Here is a 21,186-nt window from a genome sequence, read left to right as displayed (position 1 = left end):
ATCAACAAGGTCATCTGTGTGCGGAGAGATGGGTGAGATCCTAACTGAATATTTCTCATCAGTATTCACTGTTGAGAAAAGCATGGATGTTAAGGAACTTGGGGAAATAAATAGTGATGTCTTGAGGAAGAGGTGCTGGAAGTCTTAAAGCACATCAAGGTAGATAAAACCTCAGGACATTGTGGGAGGCTAGGGATGAAATTGCAGGTCCTTTAGCAGAGATATTTGAATCATCGATATACAGGTGAGGTGCCTGAAGATTGGAGGGTGGCAAATGTTGTGCCTTTGTTTAAGAAGAGCTGCAGGGAACAGCCTGGGAATTACAGGATAGTAGCCTCACATCTCTAGTGGGTAAGTTGTTAGAAGGTATTTTGAGAGACAGGATCTACAGGCATTTAGAGACGTAAGGACTGATTAGGGACAATCAGCATGCCTTTGTGAGTGGAACATCATGTCTCTCAAATTTGATTGAGTTTTTTGAAGGGGTAACCGAGAAGGTAGATGAGGGCAGTGCAGTTGATGTTGTCTACATGGACTTTAGCAAGGCCTTTGACAAGGTACCACATGGTAGGTTAAATCTCATGGGATTCAGGGTGAGGTAGCTAATGGATACAAAATTGGCTTGATGACAGAAGACATAGGGTGGTTGTGGAGGGTTGTTTTTCAAACTGGAGGCCTGTGACCAGTGTGCCTCAGGGATCGGTGCCGGGTCCACTGTTATTTGTCATTTATATTAATGATTTGGATGAGAATTTAGTAGGCAAGTTTGCAGATGACACCAAGATTGGTGGCATAGTAGACAGTGAAGAAGGTCATCTAGGATTTCAATGGGATCTTGATCAATTGGGTCAGTGGGCTGACGAATGGCAGATGGAGTTTAAGTTAGGTAAATGCGAGGTGATGCATTTTGGTAGATCAAACTAGGGCAGGATTTACTCAGTTAATAGTATGGCATTGGGGAGAATTATAGAACAAAGGGATCTAGGGATACAGGTTCATAGCTCCTTGAAAGTGGAGTCACAGATGGACAGAGTGGTGAAGAAGGCATTCGGCATACTTGGTTTCATTGGTCAGAACATTGAATATAGGAGTTGGGACATCTCGTTGAAGTTGTACAAGACATTGGTAAGGCCACACTTGGAATACTGTGCACAGTTCTGGTCTATTATAGAAAGGATATTATTAAACTGGAAATAGTGCAGAAAAGATATACTAGGATGCTACCAGGACTTAATGGTCTGAGTTATAAGTAGAGGCTGGAAGACTGGGACTTTTTCTCTGGAGCGTAGAAGGCTTAGGGGTGATCTTATAGAGGTATATAAAATAATGAGGGGCATAGATCAGCTAGATAGTCAATATTTCTTCCCAATGATAGGAGAGTCTAAAACTAGAGGGCATAGATTTAAGATGAGAGGGGAGAGATAGAAAAGGGACAATTTTTTCACGAAGAGGATGATGAGTGTCTGGAACAAGCTGTCAGAGGCAGTAGTAGAGATGGGTACAATTTTGTCTTTTAAAATGCATTTAGACAGTTACATGGGTATAGAGGGCTATGGGCCAAACGTGGGCAATTGGGGCTAGCTTCGGAGTTAAAAAAAGGGGCGGCATGGACAAGTTGGACTGAAGGGCCTGTTTCCATGCTGTAAACCTCTATGACTATGAGAATATCACCATTTGTGGGACTTTGCTGTGTGCAAATTGGCTACTGCAATTCTGATGCAACAATACTTGATTGGTTGTAAAGCGTTTTAGGACATCCCTGGATTGTGAAAGGCCCAAATAAATGAAAGATCTGGATTTCTTGCAGTGATTGTTTTTTTTGTACCTTTCATGCAACAAGCTTTCAAGCTTTTCAGGTGGATCAGTTAAATGGAGTGGGTGCTGGTGCATTGAACGTTTTGTTCATTAGATGACATAGTTAACAATTTAGTTTTAGGATTTGCATGTTAAGAGACAAACATGCAGCCATTTTGCATATAACAATATCCCAGTTGGTAAGAATGAAAAAGGAGCCCCCAAAGTAACCCTTAAAAATCGAAAGGCTGCCCTCAAGAAAATCTCAATCATCCTCAAAACAAAAATTGTTTTCACCCTTGTTATAGGAAGATGTCACACAGCCCATTGTGGATTTACCAGTCCTATTCCAATTCCATTATTCCATCCTTTCCTCATATCCTTTTATATTTTGATGCAATTCCATTTCATGGTTTAGTCCCATTTAATTGTACACTTTCATTATGAATAAACTTAAGCAATTAAAGCTGTAATTTATGGATTCTAAGACCCTTCATTTTACGTTAAATAGTTAAGGACAGATAGGTCTGGAAAAACTCACTGCCCTTCGAAGTGTGATAGCAAATCTTTAACATTCACCATAAAATGCTTGATGGGATTTTAGTTCAATATCTGATTCATAGGTCAACATCGTAATATTGCAGCACTAGAGTATTTGCTCCGATTAGACATTTACATCCAGGTATGGAAGTCAAACCTGCAAACATTTGAGGTTGTGGTAAGCCTGGCTGCAACTAGTATAATGGTCTGGGACTCTATGCAATTTCTGGCCTGAGAAATTTGAACAATTTAATGGTAGGACTCTTGGCAGAGTGGAAGATCAGAAGGATCTTGGGGTCCGAGTTCATAGGACGCTCAAAGCAGCTGTGTAGGTTGAGGCTGTGGTTAAGAAGGCGTATGGTGTATTGGCCTTCATCAATCGAGGAATTGAGTTTAGGAGTCGTGAGATAATGTTGCAGCTATATAAGACCCTGGTCAGACCACACTTGGAGTACTGTGCTCAGTTCTGGTCGCCTCATTACAGGAAGGATGTGGAAGCCATAGAAAGGGTGCAGAGGAGATTTACAAGGATGTTGCCTGGGTTGGGGAACATGCCTTATGAGGATAGGTTGAGTGAGCTTGGCCTTTTCTCCTTGGAGAGACGAAGGATGAGGGGTGACCTGATAGAGGTGTATAAGATGTTGAGAGGTATTGATCGAGTAGATAGTCAGAAGCTTTTTCCCGGGGCTGAAATGGTTGCCACAAGAGGACACAGGTTTAAGGTGCTGAGGAGTAGGTACAGAGGAGATGTCAGGGGTAAGTTTTTCACTCAGAGGGTGGTGGGTGCGTGGAATGGGCTGCCAGCAACAGTGGTGGAGGCGGATTCAATAGGGTCTTTTAAGAGACTTTTAGATAAGTACATGGAACTTAGTAAGATAGGTAAGCCTCGTAATCACTAAGGTAGACATGTTCGGCACAACTTTGTGGGCTGAAGGGCCTGTATTGTGCTGTAATTTTTCTATGTTTCTAATAGGTGTAACTGAGGGAGGCCATTCCCCCTGTCTAACTGTGTTTTCCTCCGATTTCCGGTAAAGTTATGACCAGAGATTGGAAGAACTTTTTTGAATTTCCATTATACAGTTTCCAATCACAGTATCCAACAGATTTTTAAATTCTAAAGTATACTGCATACCTGAAAGAGAATTTTTGAGAAGAAATGCTATGTGAGATTCTCTGGCCTCCCCTCAGTGTGATTCATGGCAGTGGGATGTGGCACGCCATTCACTGGTCTCACCACTGTCAATGGGAATGCCCATTGAAGCCATCCCATGCTGATGGGAAACCTGTGACAGGGAATGCACCGCTAGTGGGACCAGAGAATCCCGCTGGTGTGAATGGCTGGAGAATTCTATCCACTATCACTGCTTCTAGTATAAGATGCAAAATCTCTTTCAGTTTTTCAGGTAGACGGTTTCATAGAATCCCTACAATGCAGAAGGAGGGCATTCAGCCCATCAACCTTGCACCGACAACAATCCCACCCTGGCCTTATCCCACTTCGACCCCTACATTTTTACTCCACTAATCTGCACTATATGATTCTATGAAATGACTCATTCCTTATCCTTACCAGCAGACATCTAATATTGCTTCTTTTAATTCCCTCTAGTTAATAGGTTAATGAGTGTTGATTCGAGAAAGGTCAAACTAAATCCGAGCCACATAGTGACTAACTCCTAACATTTCCCCACTACTGATCAGTTGTTCAGCCTGGTTTTGCATGTTCTGGTGACACTGAATTAAAAGACCTCGACAAAATCATGCATTTTTTTAAACAGTATTTAAAATTATACTATGAAACCTTTGTATGTAAATTATTTATACACCTAACATGAATATTTATAATTCAAGTGGCATCAATTTGTTGTAACCAACATTACAATTCAGTTACAATTACAAATTATACTGTTAAAATCACAGTGTAAATTAAATTATATTTCTGGCACCTTTCATGCAATTACGTTATTCACCTTTTAAAAAAAATCACAAATGTATACAAATCTAAATTTACGGTGCATGAACTTTTGCTTCAAGAGCTACAAAATACCACTTCAGTAATAAGGGTCAGAGATATCTGTTATCTTTTTCTTCAATACAATTTGCTCCCACTTAGAAAGCTGATGCACAAAATCACGCAGTGGTCGACTGGTTGCCTTGCACTTCTGAACATGTGCCCAGGCATCCTGAGGAAAAGAAACATCAAGATACCTCTAATTAACTCATCTGCAAACCCCAGCATTCAAAAGATGACAACAACAAAAAAAATCTATTTCTCATCAGTTACAAGAAAACCGCGGAGGGCTCAATCTTCTTCATTATTATAACTAGAGGGCCCGTGTACTCCTGTTTCCCACAGCATCTTTCCCTCCTCATTGTTGGTTGGTAACTTTTCTTTGGATTTTCAAATCATTCTTTAGCTATCTGTCTGCCACAAATAACTGTGTCTTCTTGTTACACTGATCTTTGGAGCCATAACAATATTCCTAATATTTAACTAATACACCTGCCATGTGTGTGGACAGAGATACAGCTCTGGGATCGGGCTCATCAGCCACACAAGGTCCCACAGTGACCAGTGATGCAGAGTTTTCTAGGTGGACAATCATTCTCGTTAGCGAGTGATCGCCTAATATAAGTTCCTTGATTTGTTGTAGTGGTCTCCACCACCTCTGTCAGTGTTGGACTTGACCAAAGCCGTATTGTTATCAGTGGCTCAGGCTTGGGAGCATTCGACTAGAAATGGTGTAGATATATTTGTAAGTGACCACTGGACGAATGGATGGATATTCGGGTTCTCTGGACTCAAGTCATGAACAAGTCTCCTCCAAAACCCTTCATTGTGAAACAAGGAGTTAACAGGATTTGAGGGAATTAATGTGAAAGAAAAATAGAAATGCCAACCTTCAAGGAACCTTTCTGTTTAAAACAGAAATAGAGAGAAAAAAACATTTCTCCCCGAGATTGGTGGACATGGAGTTTAGACTCTGATACAAATACATTTAAACTAGGGAATTGAGAGCTGTTATCAAATAACATTTTCATTACACATAGTCTGAGAAAGAATTACTGTTTTTAAACTCCATGCTTTCTTATGTTGTACAAATTAAGCCTTTCAAACTGCTGGCCACAGTTGGGGAAAAGGAGGTTTCCACAGACAATGGTCAGCATCAGCGAGACAATTTTATACTGGAGATATGGTACATAGCTGACAGTGCAGTATCTCAACTGGGTGGCACGGTGGCACAGTGGTTAGCACTGCTGCCTCAAGGGTTTGATTCCTTGAGCTTGGCTCACTGTCTGTGTGGAGTTTGCACGTTCTCCCTGTTTCTGTGTGGGTTTCCTCTGGGTGCTCCGGTTTCCTCCCACAGTCTGAAAGACGTGCTGGTTAGGTGTATTGACCCGAACAGGCGGCGGAGTGTGGCGACTAGGGGAATTTCACAGTAACTTCATTGCAGTGTTACTTCTGACTAATAAATAAACTTTAACTTTAAACTGATTTTCCTTTCTATTTTCATTTTTTATTAGTCCAGATATCAGCCACTACTGCTTTTCTCACTGTCAGAAGTCTCACAACACCAGGTTAAAGTCCAACAGGTTTATTTGGAAGCACAAGCTTTCGGAGTCTCAGGCTCCTTCTTCAGGCGAGTGAGAAGTTGTGTTCACAAACAAGGAACACAGACACAAACTCAATTTACAAGATAATGATTGGAATGCGAGTCTTTACAGGTAATCAAGTCTTAAAGGTACAGACAATGTGAGTGGAGAGAGGGCCAAGCACAGGTTAAAGAGGTGTGTATTGTCTCCAGCCAAGACAGTTAGTGAGATTTTGCAAGCCCAGGCAAGTTGTGGGGGTTACAGATAGTGTGACACGAACCAAGATCCTGGTTGAGGCCGTCCTCATGTGTGTAGAACTTGGCTATCAGTTTCTGCTCAGCAACTCTGCGTTGTCATGTGTCGTGAAGGCCGCCTTGGAGAACGCTTACCCGAAGATCAGAGGCTGAATGCCCGTGACTGCTGAAGTGTTCTCTGACTGGAAGGGAACACTCCTGCCTGGTGATTGTTGAGCGGTGTTCATTTATCTGTTGTCATAGCATCTGCATGATCTCCCCAATGTACCATGCCTCGGGACAAGCTTTCCTGTATCAGGTAGACAACGTTGGCCGAGTCGCAAGGGTACGTGCCGGATCATTGACACGGATGTCATCATTTCACGTGAGAAGACCATCCACTAGGTACACGGTACATACTCTTGCGACTCGGCCAACATTGTCTACCTGATATGCTGCAGGAAAGGATGTCCCGAGGCATGGTACACTGGGGAGACCATGCAGACACTATGACAATGGATGAATGAACGCCGCTCGACAATCACCAGGCAGGAGTGTTCCCTTCCAGTCAGAGAACACTTCAGCAGTCACAAGCAGTCAGCCTCTGATCTTCGGGTAAGCATTCTCCAAGGCAGCCTTCACGACACACGATAACGCAGAATCACTGAGCAGAAACTGATAGCCAAGTTCTGCACACATGAGGACAGCCTCAACCGGGATCTTAGGTTCATGCCACACTATCTGTAACCTCCACAACTTGCCTGGGCTCGCAAAATCTCACTAACTGTCCTGGCTGGAGACAATACATGCCTCTTTGACCTGTGCTTGACCCTCCACTCACATTGTCTGTACCTTTAAGACTTGATTACCTGCAAAGACTCGCATTCCAACCATTATCTTGTAAATTGAGTTGTGTCTGTATATGCCCTGTTTGTGAACACAACTCCTCACTCACCTGAAGAAGGAGCCTGAGGCTCTGAAAGCTTGCGCTGCCAAATAAACCTGTTGGACTTCTTACTGTGCTTACCCCAGTCCAACACCGGCATCTCCACATCATTTTTCACTGTCATCAGGATAATAATAATAATGCAGATAAAACAAAATAAGCGAAAGCAATGAGTGCTTTAGGTCTGGAATGCAGTGTGTGTGGTAGAGGTAGGTTCATTCAACACATTCAAGAGGGAATTAGACTGTTAATTGAAAAGGAACAATGGGGGCGATCTTGAGCCCTCTCATACCATCCGTGAGAAAGCCAGCTGGGCTCAAGATCCGGCAGATCTCGCTGGCCAAATCACGATTTTGTATCTTCCCCACCCCTCGCTGGCAACGTCATCAGGTTCATACATATAACAGGTATGAACCTGATTTACATTCATTTGAATATATTTTAATATTATTAACATGCCCCCAAGCCAAATACACGGTTTACAAAAGGTTCACTCAAATGTGAACCTGTCTTGGGGATCCCCCCCAGGGTCGTAGAGATGAGTATAGCCCCCAGGGGAGAGGGAAATGGCCAGGCAGTAGCCTGGCACTGCCACCTGGCATGCCCCTTTGCGCAGATTGGCACCATGACCATGCCAACCTGGCAGTGCCAACCCGTGTCTGGGGCCGGAGCAGACAAGGGAGCAGGGGATGTCAGCGATGGTCGTTTGGGACGGTGGGGGAGGTGGGTACGTGCTCTGATTGTGGAAGGGGTGGTGATGGGGAAGGAGCTGATGATTGCAAGGGGCTGAGGCCAGAGTGATTGCCGGCTCCGATTGTGCGGGGTGGGGAGGGGCCCCTGAGACCTCCATGTGGGCTGGAGATTTATTGCTTATATGTTTGAGGTGCCCTTTAAAGATTGTGCCCAGTTGTAATGCCCCCCCCCCCACACACACACACACACACACACACACACACACACACACTTCATGACAGCATAAAACACCCCCCCCGTGATTCTTTCTGGCAGATGGTCGTAAGATCTGGAGAGAAAACCAATCTGTTTCTCTGGACACACTGCCATTTTTTGTAAGATTTTGCCCAACGTGTGGGGTTATGGGGAGAAAAAATGGCACTGGGTGAAATGCTCATTGGGTGAGCCGGTGCAGACACAATGGGCCGAATGTGCTATAATAAATCTGTGGACGGAATCTTCCAGTCCCACCAGCCGCAGGAAGCTGCGGGCAGAGGAATTTAATTTGGTGGGAGGCCAAAAGTCAGTTTCCCGACAGAGGAATGAACTCTAGCAATTAAAGTCTTGGGCCGTTAAAGGTGGTTCGAGTTTCCTGCCAGTTTCGGGAGGTGGTTTGGGACAGAGAAGTGGCATGCACCAGGCAAGGTCGACTGATTAACAGTGAGTTACCGTTGCATTGTCCTGTTTGGGGAGTGTCTGTAAATGCCAGCCTGTGCTTCCGACTGGGTGTTGGTGTAGGTTGCAAGGACGACCATTGACGGGATGAAGGATTAGCAGGGAAGGGTGGAGCAACAGCTGTGCAAAAGTGGAAGCAGTAAGAAGTCTCACAACACCAGGTTAAAGTCCCAGCAGGTTTATTTGGAATCACGAGCTTTCGGAGCACTGCTTCTTCATCAGGTGAGTGGAGGATGACATATATAGTCAAAGAACAATTGCAAGATAATGGTTGGAATGCGAGTCTTTACAGGTACAGACAGTGCGAGTGGAGAGAGGGATAATCACAGTTTAAAGAGGTGTGAATTATCTCTAGTCAGGACAGTTAGTAGGACTTGCATTCCAACCATTATCTTGCAATTGAGTCTTTGTCTATATATGCCTCTCCACTCATCTGATGAAGGAGCCGCGCTCCGAAAGTTCGTAATTAAAAATAAACTTGTTGGACTTTAACCTGATGTTGTGAGATTTCTTACTGTGCCCACCCCAGTCCAACGCCGGCATCTCCACATCAAAAGTGGAAGGGATAGTGCATGCTGTCAGGGTGCCCTTTAAATATGGTGCCTGGACCTTCAACTACGAGTTAACGACGGGTTCAACCACTTCCTGCCTGCCCCTGCTGTGAGATTCGCTGAGCTCCCCATGAGAATGAACTGGACAGTGCAGGAATGCGCGCGGCCAGCCTTCCACTCCCAGTGGAAATCACTCCCACTGCCACCTTGAAACTGAGACTCCAGAACAGAGAAATCCCACCTGTGAAATGATGGTCCTGACAGTTGAAGAGTGGAGCTGAGAGATTGTTCCCAGACTTCAGGCTGGCGTTCTTGATGCTAACATATCAGTCACTTTTATAAAGAGTTCTCACTCACCTTTAGTGATATTTTCTGAGAATGGATGAGGTAGGCCATCACTATAGTACTGCAACGACTTATACCCAGGGTGGAGAATACCAGCACTGTACCTTTATCCAATTGCTCATCTGTGTGTAAGAAAGGAATGTGTTTAACATCATTGTGCTGCTCTACATGTAATCATAGAAAAACCGATGGCAATCTCCAAAGTTGATAACATAGATCTTTGAGTTACAGTGGTAGAATCATAGGCCTTGAATCCACTCAGTTATTTCAGCAAACCTCACCGGAATGTGGAAAACTGTAGCATATGCAATGTTGCTGCCTTATTGAGGCAGGGTGTTGGGAAGGAACCAGAGTAAGAAAGTTGTGGAGCCTCCCTTTTGCGGGTACTTCTGCCCTTTTGGTCTTAAAGGGATCAAGTGAGTGCCCGGTGTGGCAAGTGAGATGTGGGATGAAGCCTGAACCTCGAATAGTAGTGATTTTTAAAAATACAACACATTTTTAGTAGTCATTAAACAGAGAGGAATTGTAGGTATTTCATACAATCGTGGAATCATAAAATCCTTATAGTACATAAGGAGGCCATTCGGCACCAACCACAATCCCACACAGGCCCTATTCCCGCAACCCCACATTAGCATTTTACCCTGCTAATCACCCCCTGACGCTAACGGACAATTTAGAATGGTCAATCAACCTAACCCACACATCTTTGGACTGTGGGAGGAAACCGGAGCACCCGGAGGAAACCCACACAGACACGGGGAGAATGTGCAAACTCCACACAGAGTGACCCAAAGCCGGAATTGAACCTCGGACCCTGGTGCTGTGAGGCAGCCGTGCTAACCACTGTGCCACTGTTCTGCTCCTGTAGGCTTCTTTCCCTGACCCCATGAACTTTAACAAGTTTATTTATTAGTGTCATGAGTAGGCTTACAATAACACTGCAATGAAGTTGCTGTGAAAATCCCCTGGTCGTCACATTCCGGCACCTGTTTGGGTACACTGGGAGAATTTAGCATGGCCAACGCACCTAATCAGCACATCTTTCGGACTGTGGGAGGTAACCCGCGCAAACATGGGGAAAATGTGCAGACTCCACACAGACAGTGAGCCAAGCTGAGAATCAAATCCAGGTGCCAGGTTCCTGCATCAGTACTAACCACTGTGCCGCCTACATCAGGGGCTGAGTTCTAACAGGAGCTGTTTTGGGATGGAGAAATTTCCAATTGGGAATAATCTCCCACAAACCTTAGTTATTATTCTGCTTGACAAACATTATGCTGCAGGCCTGTTATTTCAAAATAAATTAGAACTTTTTGCATCATTTTGATATAACATGGGCAGACAGGAGCAGGAATAGCTCATTCAGTCCTTTGTGCCTATTCCACCATTTAACTAGATCATGGTTCATCTTCTACCTCAACGCTATCTTCCCACATTGTTCCCATATCCCTTGGTGTCACTGGTATCTAGAAATCTTATCGATCTTGGCTTTGAACATACTCAATGACTGAACTCCACTGCCCTCTGGGGTAGAGAATTCCAAAGAGCCCCTAACTGAAGAAATTCCTCCTCATCGCAGTCCTAAATGGCCTACCCCTTATTTTTAGATGGTGTCCCTTGGTCCTAGACACCACCCCCTCTCACTCCAACCATGGGGAAAAGTCCATTCTGCATCTACCCTATGACGGCCTGTAAGAATTTTGTACACTTTAATGAGATCGCCTCTCATTCTTCTAAACTCTAAAGAATACAGGTCCAGTCTCCTCAGGCTTATGCCATTGTAAAATCTGCCATCACCAGGATTAGTTGGTCAAGGGAGTTAGGTAAAGAGTTTAGGTAAGGAGACCAAAACTGCACGTACTAACTCTGGGTGTGGTGTTACCAAGACTCTGTACAACTGCAGAAAGACTTCCTTACTCCTGTACTTAAATTCCCTTGCAATAAAGGTTAACATACATTTTGCCTTCCTCGTTTGATTTATTGTCAGAGGAGTTGTGAATAGTGGCACACGCTCTGGCATCAACCTTGGTGTCAAGGGCTGTCACTCTCATCTCTCTCCATTAGAGAGAAACAAGTGGTTATAGAGCTTGAGGGGCACCACTCTGCATCAAGCCGAGGGAAAGGCAAGAAGGTAGACCTCCATGATCTACCAAAGCTGGCATGGGGATTGAACTCATGCTGTTGGCATCATTCTGCATCACAATCCATTTAGCTAACTAAGCTAACCAATTTCCAAAGCATATTTCCAAACATTGATTTTTTTCTGGCAAAATATTGAATTATCAAATGTAAATATTTAGATTTAGTTCCAACAAAGAAAACATATTATTCTGAAAACATCACTGTGAAAATTTAAGATGGCAAGGAAATTCACATAATCAGAAACTAAATTAGACCATAAGATATGGGAGCAGAATTAAGCCATTTGGCTCATCGAGTCTGCTCTGCCATTCAATCGTGGCTGTTAAGTTTCTCAACCCCATTCTCCTGCTTTTTCCCTATAACCTTTAATCCCCTTACCAATCAAGAACCTATCTATCTCTGTCTTAAATACACTCAATGACCTGGCCTCCACAGCCTCCAGTAAAATAAATTGCTTAGGTAATATGCTGTCATGTTCTGAATTGAATCAGTTATTTTCCTTTTTCTGCTTCTGTTTGCTGATTAAACCATAAAGTAGTGTACAAACTTAAGATTTGTAGCCACGTATTTGCATTCATTTTGTTTTATGTAAACATGATCACTGAACACGTATTCCAGCCACATGATTCAGAGATCGGGGAGGCTTTGGGAACTGGGTGACAACCCAAGGGATGGAAATGTTTTTTCTTGGGTTCATACCCAGGCCAAACTGATTAACATTTGCTCTATACTAATGCATAAGACTGCCCTTATTCAACATTAAATGGTGATATCACCAAGTGTTGGAAATGGAAAACATAACACACTGGTCATCTTTTGAAATTCAGATTGAGGCAAACTGCTTTAGTCTTCGAAAGCGAATCAGTGAACCATCTACTAGATTTGAAATGGGAAACATTCTAGTTGAGATGGTAAAACTGAGTCCAATATGACTCTTCTTTGGAACCCCAAGTTCTGAAGAGTCATACTGGACTCAAAAAGATAACTTTGTTTGTCTCTCCACAGATGCTCCGAGATCTGTTGAGCTTTCCCAACACTTTCTATTTTTGTTCCTAACAAAGTTTTTGTCTACTTTCCATTGTACAGGGACTGCAGGTCTCTCTATAGATGAGCAGAATATGAACCCATTTAAGTTATAAGGTGCATCATTTTATTTACTGTGACACATATACTTACATGCTTCAAAGCAAATTTAATATTTGCAGGATTGGTCCATTAACTCACCGAGAAAGTTACAGACCATTGGGAAATGGGACAAAAGGTCAGTTTCTTCTGAAGAAGGAATGTGTAAAACTGAAATATTTTCCTCTCCTGAGAAGCTAAAAGGACAAACAGATTGAAATGATTGTTTCTTCATGTAGTTTCATAAGATCATAAGACTAAAACTACATTGCAAATTGAGGGTAATACATGTAAATTATTGCTGGATTGTCGTGGCAGAACCTTAGAACAAAGTAATTGGATATATAGTTGAAAAGATTTGCAGGACTATGGGGAAGAGCCGATGAGTGGGACTAAAGGCATAGAATCATGGAATTCCTACAGTGCAGAAGGAGGCCATTTGGCCCATCAAGCCTGCACTGACAACAACAACACCCAGGTCCTATCCCCATGTATTTGCCCTTGTTAATCCCCTGACAATTTAAGGGGCAATTTAGCATGGCCAATCCACTTAAACCGCACATCTTTGGACTGTGGGAGGAAACCGGAGCACCCGGAGGAAACCCACGCAGACAAGGGGAGAACATGAAAACTCCGCACAGACAGTGACCCAAGCTGGGAATCGAACCCAGGTTCCTGGCTGTGAGGCAGCAGTGCTAACCACTCTGCCACTGTGCTGCCCATGATCTGTGTAAAAAAAAAAGGGCATAGGGAAGATGGACGGAATGGCCTCCTGTGCTAAAGGATTCTGTAACTTAATTATTTATAAATTTCCAGAAATCATAAATGTATTTGCCCAAACTTTTCGACAAGTATTGACAAATTGACACTCATGCAAAGTTTCATCACTTTTTACATATAACATTTAAACAAAAAATCTTCTCCCACAAAGGTGCTGATTGGGATATAGTTCCACAGTGCCAGCCAACTAGCCATCTCTTCCATATGACCATTCTTCTGGGTGAATTGGAATTGCGGAAGGCATCACAGTTCAGGCTGATTCAGTCCTCACCCAGCCTGCCCAACAACCACATATATGCCTAGATTAGCACAATTTTGCTTGATAAGACTCGGCAGCACGAACAATAGCTGGTTTTTCTTTTGCCCAAGGATTCTGAGACAATTTGTAGCATTTTTGTTGGCACTTCAGCCAGGACTAGCCAAATCGGGATGAGCAGACATGGAACCCTGTATAGTTCCATGTCCCTAGATTGTCTACAAAAAGTTGACCACAGGAATGTCCAGCTCAAAGGTTTTTAAAAGAATACTTTTTAAGAGGTCATCAAGATGAGTGATGTTGGTTCTGTGGAAGAGAATGCATTCTTGCATTTCAGGTGCCAATATCTGTATCAAGCTCTCAAAGGCACAGTTACAAGCAGAATAAAATGTCAAAACTTTCTACTTTGTCCTAACCTTGTAGATATGGTGACCTTTCATTTGCCAGATTAACTATTCTGTGATCCTGCTCAGTGAATCTCTTTCTAATTACTCACTTAATTTCTTTTGCCTGACAGAGGTTGAGGTAAGCCTTGAATTTCAGATTTTTCTGAATTTGCTTGTCAGAGGCTTGTTTGAAGTCACCCAAGTAAAGTTTGGCTGGTAAAACCTCTATTGGATAGGGTTCAAAGGCATCCAGCTCCTACAGGCAATGGAAACATTTCAAAATCCTCACATTTTAGTTGTAACATATTTGAATCAATCAATTCAGAATCTGTTTAAATGTAATTGCTTCAACCACATCTACATGTACATTTTTCTGACATTGTACAATTTAAGACACTGATCGGTGGACAGTGGTGTGTGTGTCCGTTATCCACCACCCCACTACCCAGACCGATCGCCACCCCTGCCCCCCTCCACCGATCGCCCGCTGAGTGGCAGCGGACGCCCTGCCCCCGCCCCCCCCACCAGAGATCCATCTGCTCCCCCCCCCCACACCAGAGATCCATCTGCCCGTCCCCCCACCCCCCCCCCCCCACCCCACCCCGAGATACACCGTCGCTCCCGCTTTTCGCTCCCGGGCCACTTTCTCCGTTTTTTGCGGCTCGGGAGCGATCTGACATGGGCGCACTTTTTCCAATTTTTTTCTAACTGCGCATGCGCAGTTCAGAGCTCCATCGTTTCGGCCGCGCTAAGCCCCGCCCACAGCGCGAATGGGACTGGAGATGGCTGAGAGCGAATGGGGGCGCCTGAAAGCGGATTGCTAAGTCGGATCTGTACAATGCCCAGATTCGGCACTTAGAATGAAAATGGTAAAATCGTGTTCCTCAATGTGTACCATCTAAAATGTGCAGCACAAAATTTACCAAGACTCCTTTGACATACGAAGATATGAATTAGGAGAAGGCCAGTTGGCCCCCTGCTCCACCATTCAATAAGATCATGGCTGATCTGAGTGTAACCTTCACTCCACATTCCTTCCTACCCAATAACCTTTCAGCCCTTTGTTTAATCAAGAATCTATCCAGCTCTGCCTTTAAAATATTCAAAGCTGCTGCTTCCGCTGCCTTTTGAGGAAGACAGTTCCATAGACTCATTACCCTCTGAGAGAAAGAATTTTGTCTTATCTGTCTTAACTGAGTGATCCCTAGTTGTAGATTCTCCCACAAGCAGAAACATCTTCTCCACAGGATCTTACAGGTTTCATTCAAGTCACCTCTTACTCTTCTAAACTGGATACAAGCCTAACCTGTTTAACCTTTCCTCATAAGACAACCCATTCCTGCTATTAGTCTAGTAAACTTTCTCTGAACTGCTTCTAATGTATTTACATATTGCCTGAAATAAAGAGACCAATACTTTACTCGGGACTCCAGATGTGGCTTCACCAATGCCCTGTATAACTGAAATATAATCTCCCTATTTGTGTAATCAATTCCTCACAAAATCAACATTCTATTAGTTTTCCTAATTACTTCCTGTACTAACCTTTTGTGATTCACTTGGACACACAGATTCCTCTGAATCTCAGAGCTCTGTAATCTGTCACCATTTAGAGAATATTATTCTTCCTGCCCAATGGGCAGGGCCAAATGGGGTAGGCAATGAATGCTGTCCTAGCCAGTGAAGCCCACATACCTTGAATAAATAAAGAAAAAAAATGAACAATTTCACATTTGCCCACATTACTACTCCATCTGCCAGAACTTTGCCCACTCGCTTAACCTACCCATGTCACCTCCTTACGTACACTTCACAACTTACTTTCCAATCTTTGTGTCATCAGCAAATTTAGCAACTCTACCTTCAGTCTCTTCATCTGAATCATGCGTATAAATTGTAAAAAGTTGAGGCCCCAGCACTGATCCCTGTGGCATACTACTCATCACATCCCGCCAACCAGGAAAAGATCCATTTATAGCTGCCCTCAGTTTCCTGTTAGCCAACCAATCTTCTATCCATGCCAATATGTTACCCCCTACACCATGAGCTTTGATTTTACATAATAACCTTTTACATAATAATCCACTACCTAGAAGACAAGGGGTGCAATGCATGGGGGCACCATCATCTCCAAGTTCCCCTCCAAACCACACACCATCCTGACTTGGAATTACATCGCCATTCCTTTACTGTCGCTGGATCAAATCTTGGAACTCCCTTCCTAACAGCACTGTGGGTGTACCTACACAAAGTGGACTACAGCTGTTCAAAGAGTCGGCTCACTACCACTGTCTCAAGGGCAATTCGGGATGGGCAACGAAAACAATATTGGCCAATCCAGTGATGCCCATATCCCATGAAAGAACTTTTAAAAACCATCTCCCCGGCCCACACTACCCCTTCACTCCCTGACCTTCTCTCCATAGCTTCTCAAAGTGGCTTTGGGATATTTAAAATTACTGGAGTGCAGCAACTTGTGCCCTAAGAAAGGGACGTGACTTGCTTTTCCCTGATTCTGGTGCGCCGAAAAGGAGGACTATACACTCCATCTTTCTGAAGAGGCGTGGGTCTGAAGCCTAGGTGATAAAATGAAGCTCCGGTACATAGGAATGTAGTGGCAATCTGATGGTGATTGCAACTCCGCGGAAGATTCAGCCCAATGTCTATCTGTAGTAAATTGTGAATTCAAATATTTGCCATTGCTTATCTACCATGGGTGGGATTTTTCTTCCCCGCTGCACTGGTCGAGTAGTGTAGCAGGGAGGGAAATATGAGTGAGGCGCAAAAAATTGGGTTTGCACCTAACTTCTCGTCTCTTGTGATATAGCTGGCCGTGTTCTGCTGGCAAAATCAGCCTTGCGCCCTTCCCGGGTGCGTGGCTAATTTAATTAAGGAACCCGGGAAGCAATCGTCCGTGCTCACTTACCTTTCCCACCTCATTGGTGGAGATCCTCACCAGCGAGAATCACAGATGGTCTCCACCAACAGGGCCCAGATGTGTTGGCCTCGCGATGGGTCCAGAGGCCATTGAAGCCCCCGGGTGGTCTGGGGCAGGGCCAGGCAATTCCCCTCAGGTAGTGCCAGCCTGGGATTCTGGCAGTACCAAGGGCCTGATAAGAGGCTGGGTCTGACAGGGGGTGGGGCAACATACACAATATACTGGGAGATCGGAGCGCACTGGCTCCCCTAGCGCTCAGCAGCCGGCTTCCCGGTGAGCTGAGACTCTATGCCCTCCCTACTGGCGAGATTCATATTATGGCCTCTGTATTGCACAGAGTGTCGTAAATTATCACCACTTACCTCTGGAAAAATGGGTGAGAAAACCTCCTATTTTCTCACCCGTTTTACACTTTTTCTGAGAAAATTTAACCACATATGTTTTTTAATCTAGTTTCTCAAGTTACATTAGCCAGCTCTCCTTTCATGGCTACAGAGTTTGCATTGTTCGAATTTAAGACCCTGGTTTCACTCTTAACCAAATCAACTTCAATTTAAGGTTCTATTATAGCATCATTGCTCTTCTCCAGAGGCTCCTTCACTCCAAGGTTACTAACTAATCCAATCTCACTGCACAATATTAGATCTAAGATAGTCTATTCTCCAATTGGTTCCTTGATGTACAGAACCTGTGATATAGCCGAGAAAACCATCTCGAGTGCATTTGTGAACTCATATTACTTCAATTTTAGTTAGCGAATTCTATAGGAAGAGTAAAATCTCTCTTGATTACTGTTTTACACTTACTACATGCACCTTTGATTTGATTCTCCTCTGCCCAACATGATAATTATTTTAAGAGGTGCGGGGAGGGGGGCTATAAACTACTCTCACAAATGTTTACTATCCATCATTATTTCTCAGCTCCCTATAAATTGATTTTATATCTTGACTTTTGTGAATCGGTAGAAAATCCGAAAGCACTTTACAGAAAGTGAATTACTTTTCTACGTGAAGTCATTTTTGTAACAAACAAATCCAACAACCAATTTACACAGTTAGATCCCACGAATGGATATCAGATAAATTATTGTTTTAGCTGTAGGTTATGGGATAAATGTAGAAAACTTCTCTACTCTGACGGGAAAGTGTTCTGGGATTTTTAACATCCACTGAACACTCATGTTGTGCCTTGGCTGGACACAGCATCTGAAAAGCAGCATATTTGGCAAGGCAGCATTCACTCAATGTTGCACTGAAGTGTCAAGTCCTAATTCAACGTTTAAGGCCTTGGATTTTCACCTCCAAAGTGAGTAGCGCAGGTCAGGAAATCTCTCAGTTCACTGCCCCACCTCAGTAGGAAGGCCCCTGAATAGTGGGCACTTCACTCCTGGAGTACGATTTCAGGATAGTGTTGGGTCCTCCACCCCTAGAAGCAGATTGGAGGTGGCCACGAGGACAGCCGAGTCCTATAGCGAGCTGGTTTAAACATCTGTTACATTTCCCTGGGACTTTGTCCCAATTGCTTGGTTACATTCTAGGCCTTCTAGCCCCCATTGGTCTCGCCCTCACTCCTCATGCTTCATCACCCTCCACCCACTGAGTTTCCATGACTCTATAAAAATCTGGCTGCAACAAATGTACACAGAGGGTGTATCCCATCTAACGGTGTTTAAATAAAGCTGAAGGAACAGTGCTTCATACTTTAATTAAACATGTTCTAGCCTTCTGGCGTCAATACAGAGTTCAACAATTTTAGATCATAATCTCGGATTGTATTTTTATTTTTGATTGTTTGACTGGTTTTGAATGGTAGCTATTGGTAACGATGAATTCTCACGCCCCTCCACAGAGGCAGACTCACAGAGAAACACTGCACTGCAATTCAGGGCCCTGGCCAATGGGGGGCTCTAGACTGAGAGGTGGCTGTGGAAGCACCAGTCAGAGCCTGGTAGCTTTGAATTTGTGTAGTTTTTGCGGAGTGTGGGGCGACTCAACCAGAGGGCAGAGTAGGGCTAGGCAGCAACTGGACCGGTAAGGGTGAGGTTGCTGACTAAGGGCGAGAGCAGAGACCAGGGCAGGCCAGATAAAGCCAGCAGCAGTCAGCCAGCCAAGAGCACATGTCATAGTCGAGGCTCAAGGATTGGCTACCCAAGCGAGAGGTGAGCACTGACCAGTCGGGAGGTGCCAAGTAGGAGCCAATGTAATTTTCGGGGAGAAGCGGTGCGACTCAATCAGAGGCCAGGGATAAGGGCGAGGAGGACTGGGCAACAGGATCGGTTTGGGCCAGAGCAGAGACCAGGCCAGGCCAGATAGCTAGCAGCAGCAGCCAGGCAGCCAGCAGCCACCAGCACAGTTGCGAGTTTCGGTCGTCCAGGGAACAGCTGCAGGTGCGACTCGACCCTCAGGCCAGGGCTGGGCAGGTGAGAACGAGGCCCTCACTGGTGGGCGGGCCGCCACGTCATTAGGGGGGTAGGGTGTGATGTCATGGGGGTCCTGCAAAGAGGGAGAGCGCGGGGCCCCAAAAAGTAAAAGTGCACCTCTGCCTCTAGACACATCTTTTGTTTCTTCACGACCCTTTTTGTCTGCACCACACTTTCTTTTTTGATTAAATCTCTCCTTTGTACTTTTCCTCCCCACCCTCCTTTCTCTACCTCTGTACTTGCTTTAAACTTGTTACATCTCTAACCTTTGCTAGTTTTGATGAAAGGCCATCTAGCTGAAATGTTAATTCTGGTTTTCTCTCCACACTTACAGCACCTCAAACAATTATCCAGCTGTTTTATAACCATGATGAGAGATTATGCCTCTACCACCCTTTCAAATAGGGTTCCAGACCCTGGGGACGCCAAGGATGATGGCGAAGGCCCCAGATACCCCTGTGGTGGATGGGGGAAGGGGGATTTATCCTACACTCCAATCTCTGTGAAGCTGGTTTCCGGTTCTAAAAGTCCCCGTCCTGCCAGAATGACGGTGCAAACTACTCCCACTCTTATTTTAGATGTTGAGATCTGGAGAGAAAACAGATCAGTGAAGCTGGAGAGTTTCACACCCGTTTTCTCACCAGAACTGACACTTTGCCAAATTTTTCTATGATTCTATGATTCTGGTAAGATCGCCCCCACATGCTCACAAATTTTTTTCCAATAATCTGCCTACCACCAACGTCAAGCTGATTGGTTTGTAATCACTCAGGCTATTGCTTCCTCTCTTTTTAAACAATAGTACAATGTTAACAGTCCCCTATGACAATGTCCTTTTAAGAGTGAGCTAGGTGATACTTCAGAGTGAATTGAGAGCAGGTGATGCTCATTGAAGCTTGTAATTAAGAGCTGAGTTTTTCCCCTGTGGGAGAGAAGAGTGGAAACTAGTATTTGTACTGAATGATAGTTACATAATAAATCAGTTGTGAATCATCAGAATGTCTTTTGCTGTCTAATTTGATAAATGGCTATTCCCTTATAAAACATTCCAGTTTTTTTCATTCATGGCATGTGGGCGTCATTGGCTGGGCCAGCATTTATTACCCATCTGTATTGAGGGCATTTAAGAATCAATCCCATTGCTGTGGATGTGGAGTCAACACAGTAAGAAGTTTAACAACACCAGGTTAAAGTCCAACAGGTTTATTTGGCAGTCCAACGCCGGCATCTCCACATCATGATGTGGAGTCAAGACAGATTTCCTTACCTAAAGGACATTAGTGAACCAGTTGGGTTTTTATATGGTCGTCATTGCAGATTTGAATTCAGGTTTCACCATCTATTCTGCTGGGATTCAAACCCAGGTCCCCAGAACCCTGGATTACTAGTCTAGTGACAATATCACCATGCCACTGTCTCCCCTAGCATCAATGCCTGTAAGAAGTTTAACAACACCAGGTTAAAGTCCAACAGGTTTATTTGGTAGCAAATGCCACTAGCTTTCGGAGCGCTGCCTCTTCGTCAGGTTCTCCAAGTGTTCTCCAAGGCAGCCTTCATGACACATGACAGCGCAGAGTCGCCGAGCAGAAACCAATAGCCAACTTGGCTATTGGTTTCTGCTCGGCGACTCTGCGCTGTCATGTGTCGTGAAGGCCGCCTTGGAGAACGCTTGGAGAACCTGACGAAGGGGCAGCGCTCCGAAAGCTAGTGGCATTTGCTACCAAATA

The 21,186-nt window shown here is 44.3% G+C and overlaps 1 protein-coding gene across 1 annotated transcript in view; it reads right to left on the bottom strand.

Annotated features, from left to right (window-relative positions):
* Window positions 1–4,106: 4,106 nt before the first annotated feature.
* The window catches only part of styxl1 (serine/threonine/tyrosine interacting-like 1), a 37,323-nt gene continuing 20,243 nt past the window's right edge, over window positions 4,107–21,186 (bottom strand). Inside the window, exons 5-8 of the mRNA XM_078225165.1 lie at window positions 14,210–14,355; window positions 12,780–12,874; window positions 9,423–9,532; window positions 4,107–4,517 (exon numbers count right to left, since the gene is read on the bottom strand). Coding sequence (XP_078081291.1) covers window positions 4,386–4,517; window positions 9,423–9,532; window positions 12,780–12,874; window positions 14,210–14,355 — 483 coding nt within the window. The 3' untranslated portion in view covers window positions 4,107–4,385. The remainder of the gene's footprint in view (window positions 4,518–9,422; window positions 9,533–12,779; window positions 12,875–14,209; window positions 14,356–21,186) is intronic.

This window comes from Mustelus asterias, chromosome 12, assembly GCF_964213995.1.
Source record: "Mustelus asterias chromosome 12, sMusAst1.hap1.1, whole genome shotgun sequence".
In the NCBI taxonomy this organism is placed as follows: domain Eukaryota; kingdom Metazoa; phylum Chordata; class Chondrichthyes; order Carcharhiniformes; family Triakidae; genus Mustelus; species Mustelus asterias.
Note: the sequence above shows the minus strand (reverse complement) of the source record. Positions and strands in the feature narration are given on the sequence as shown.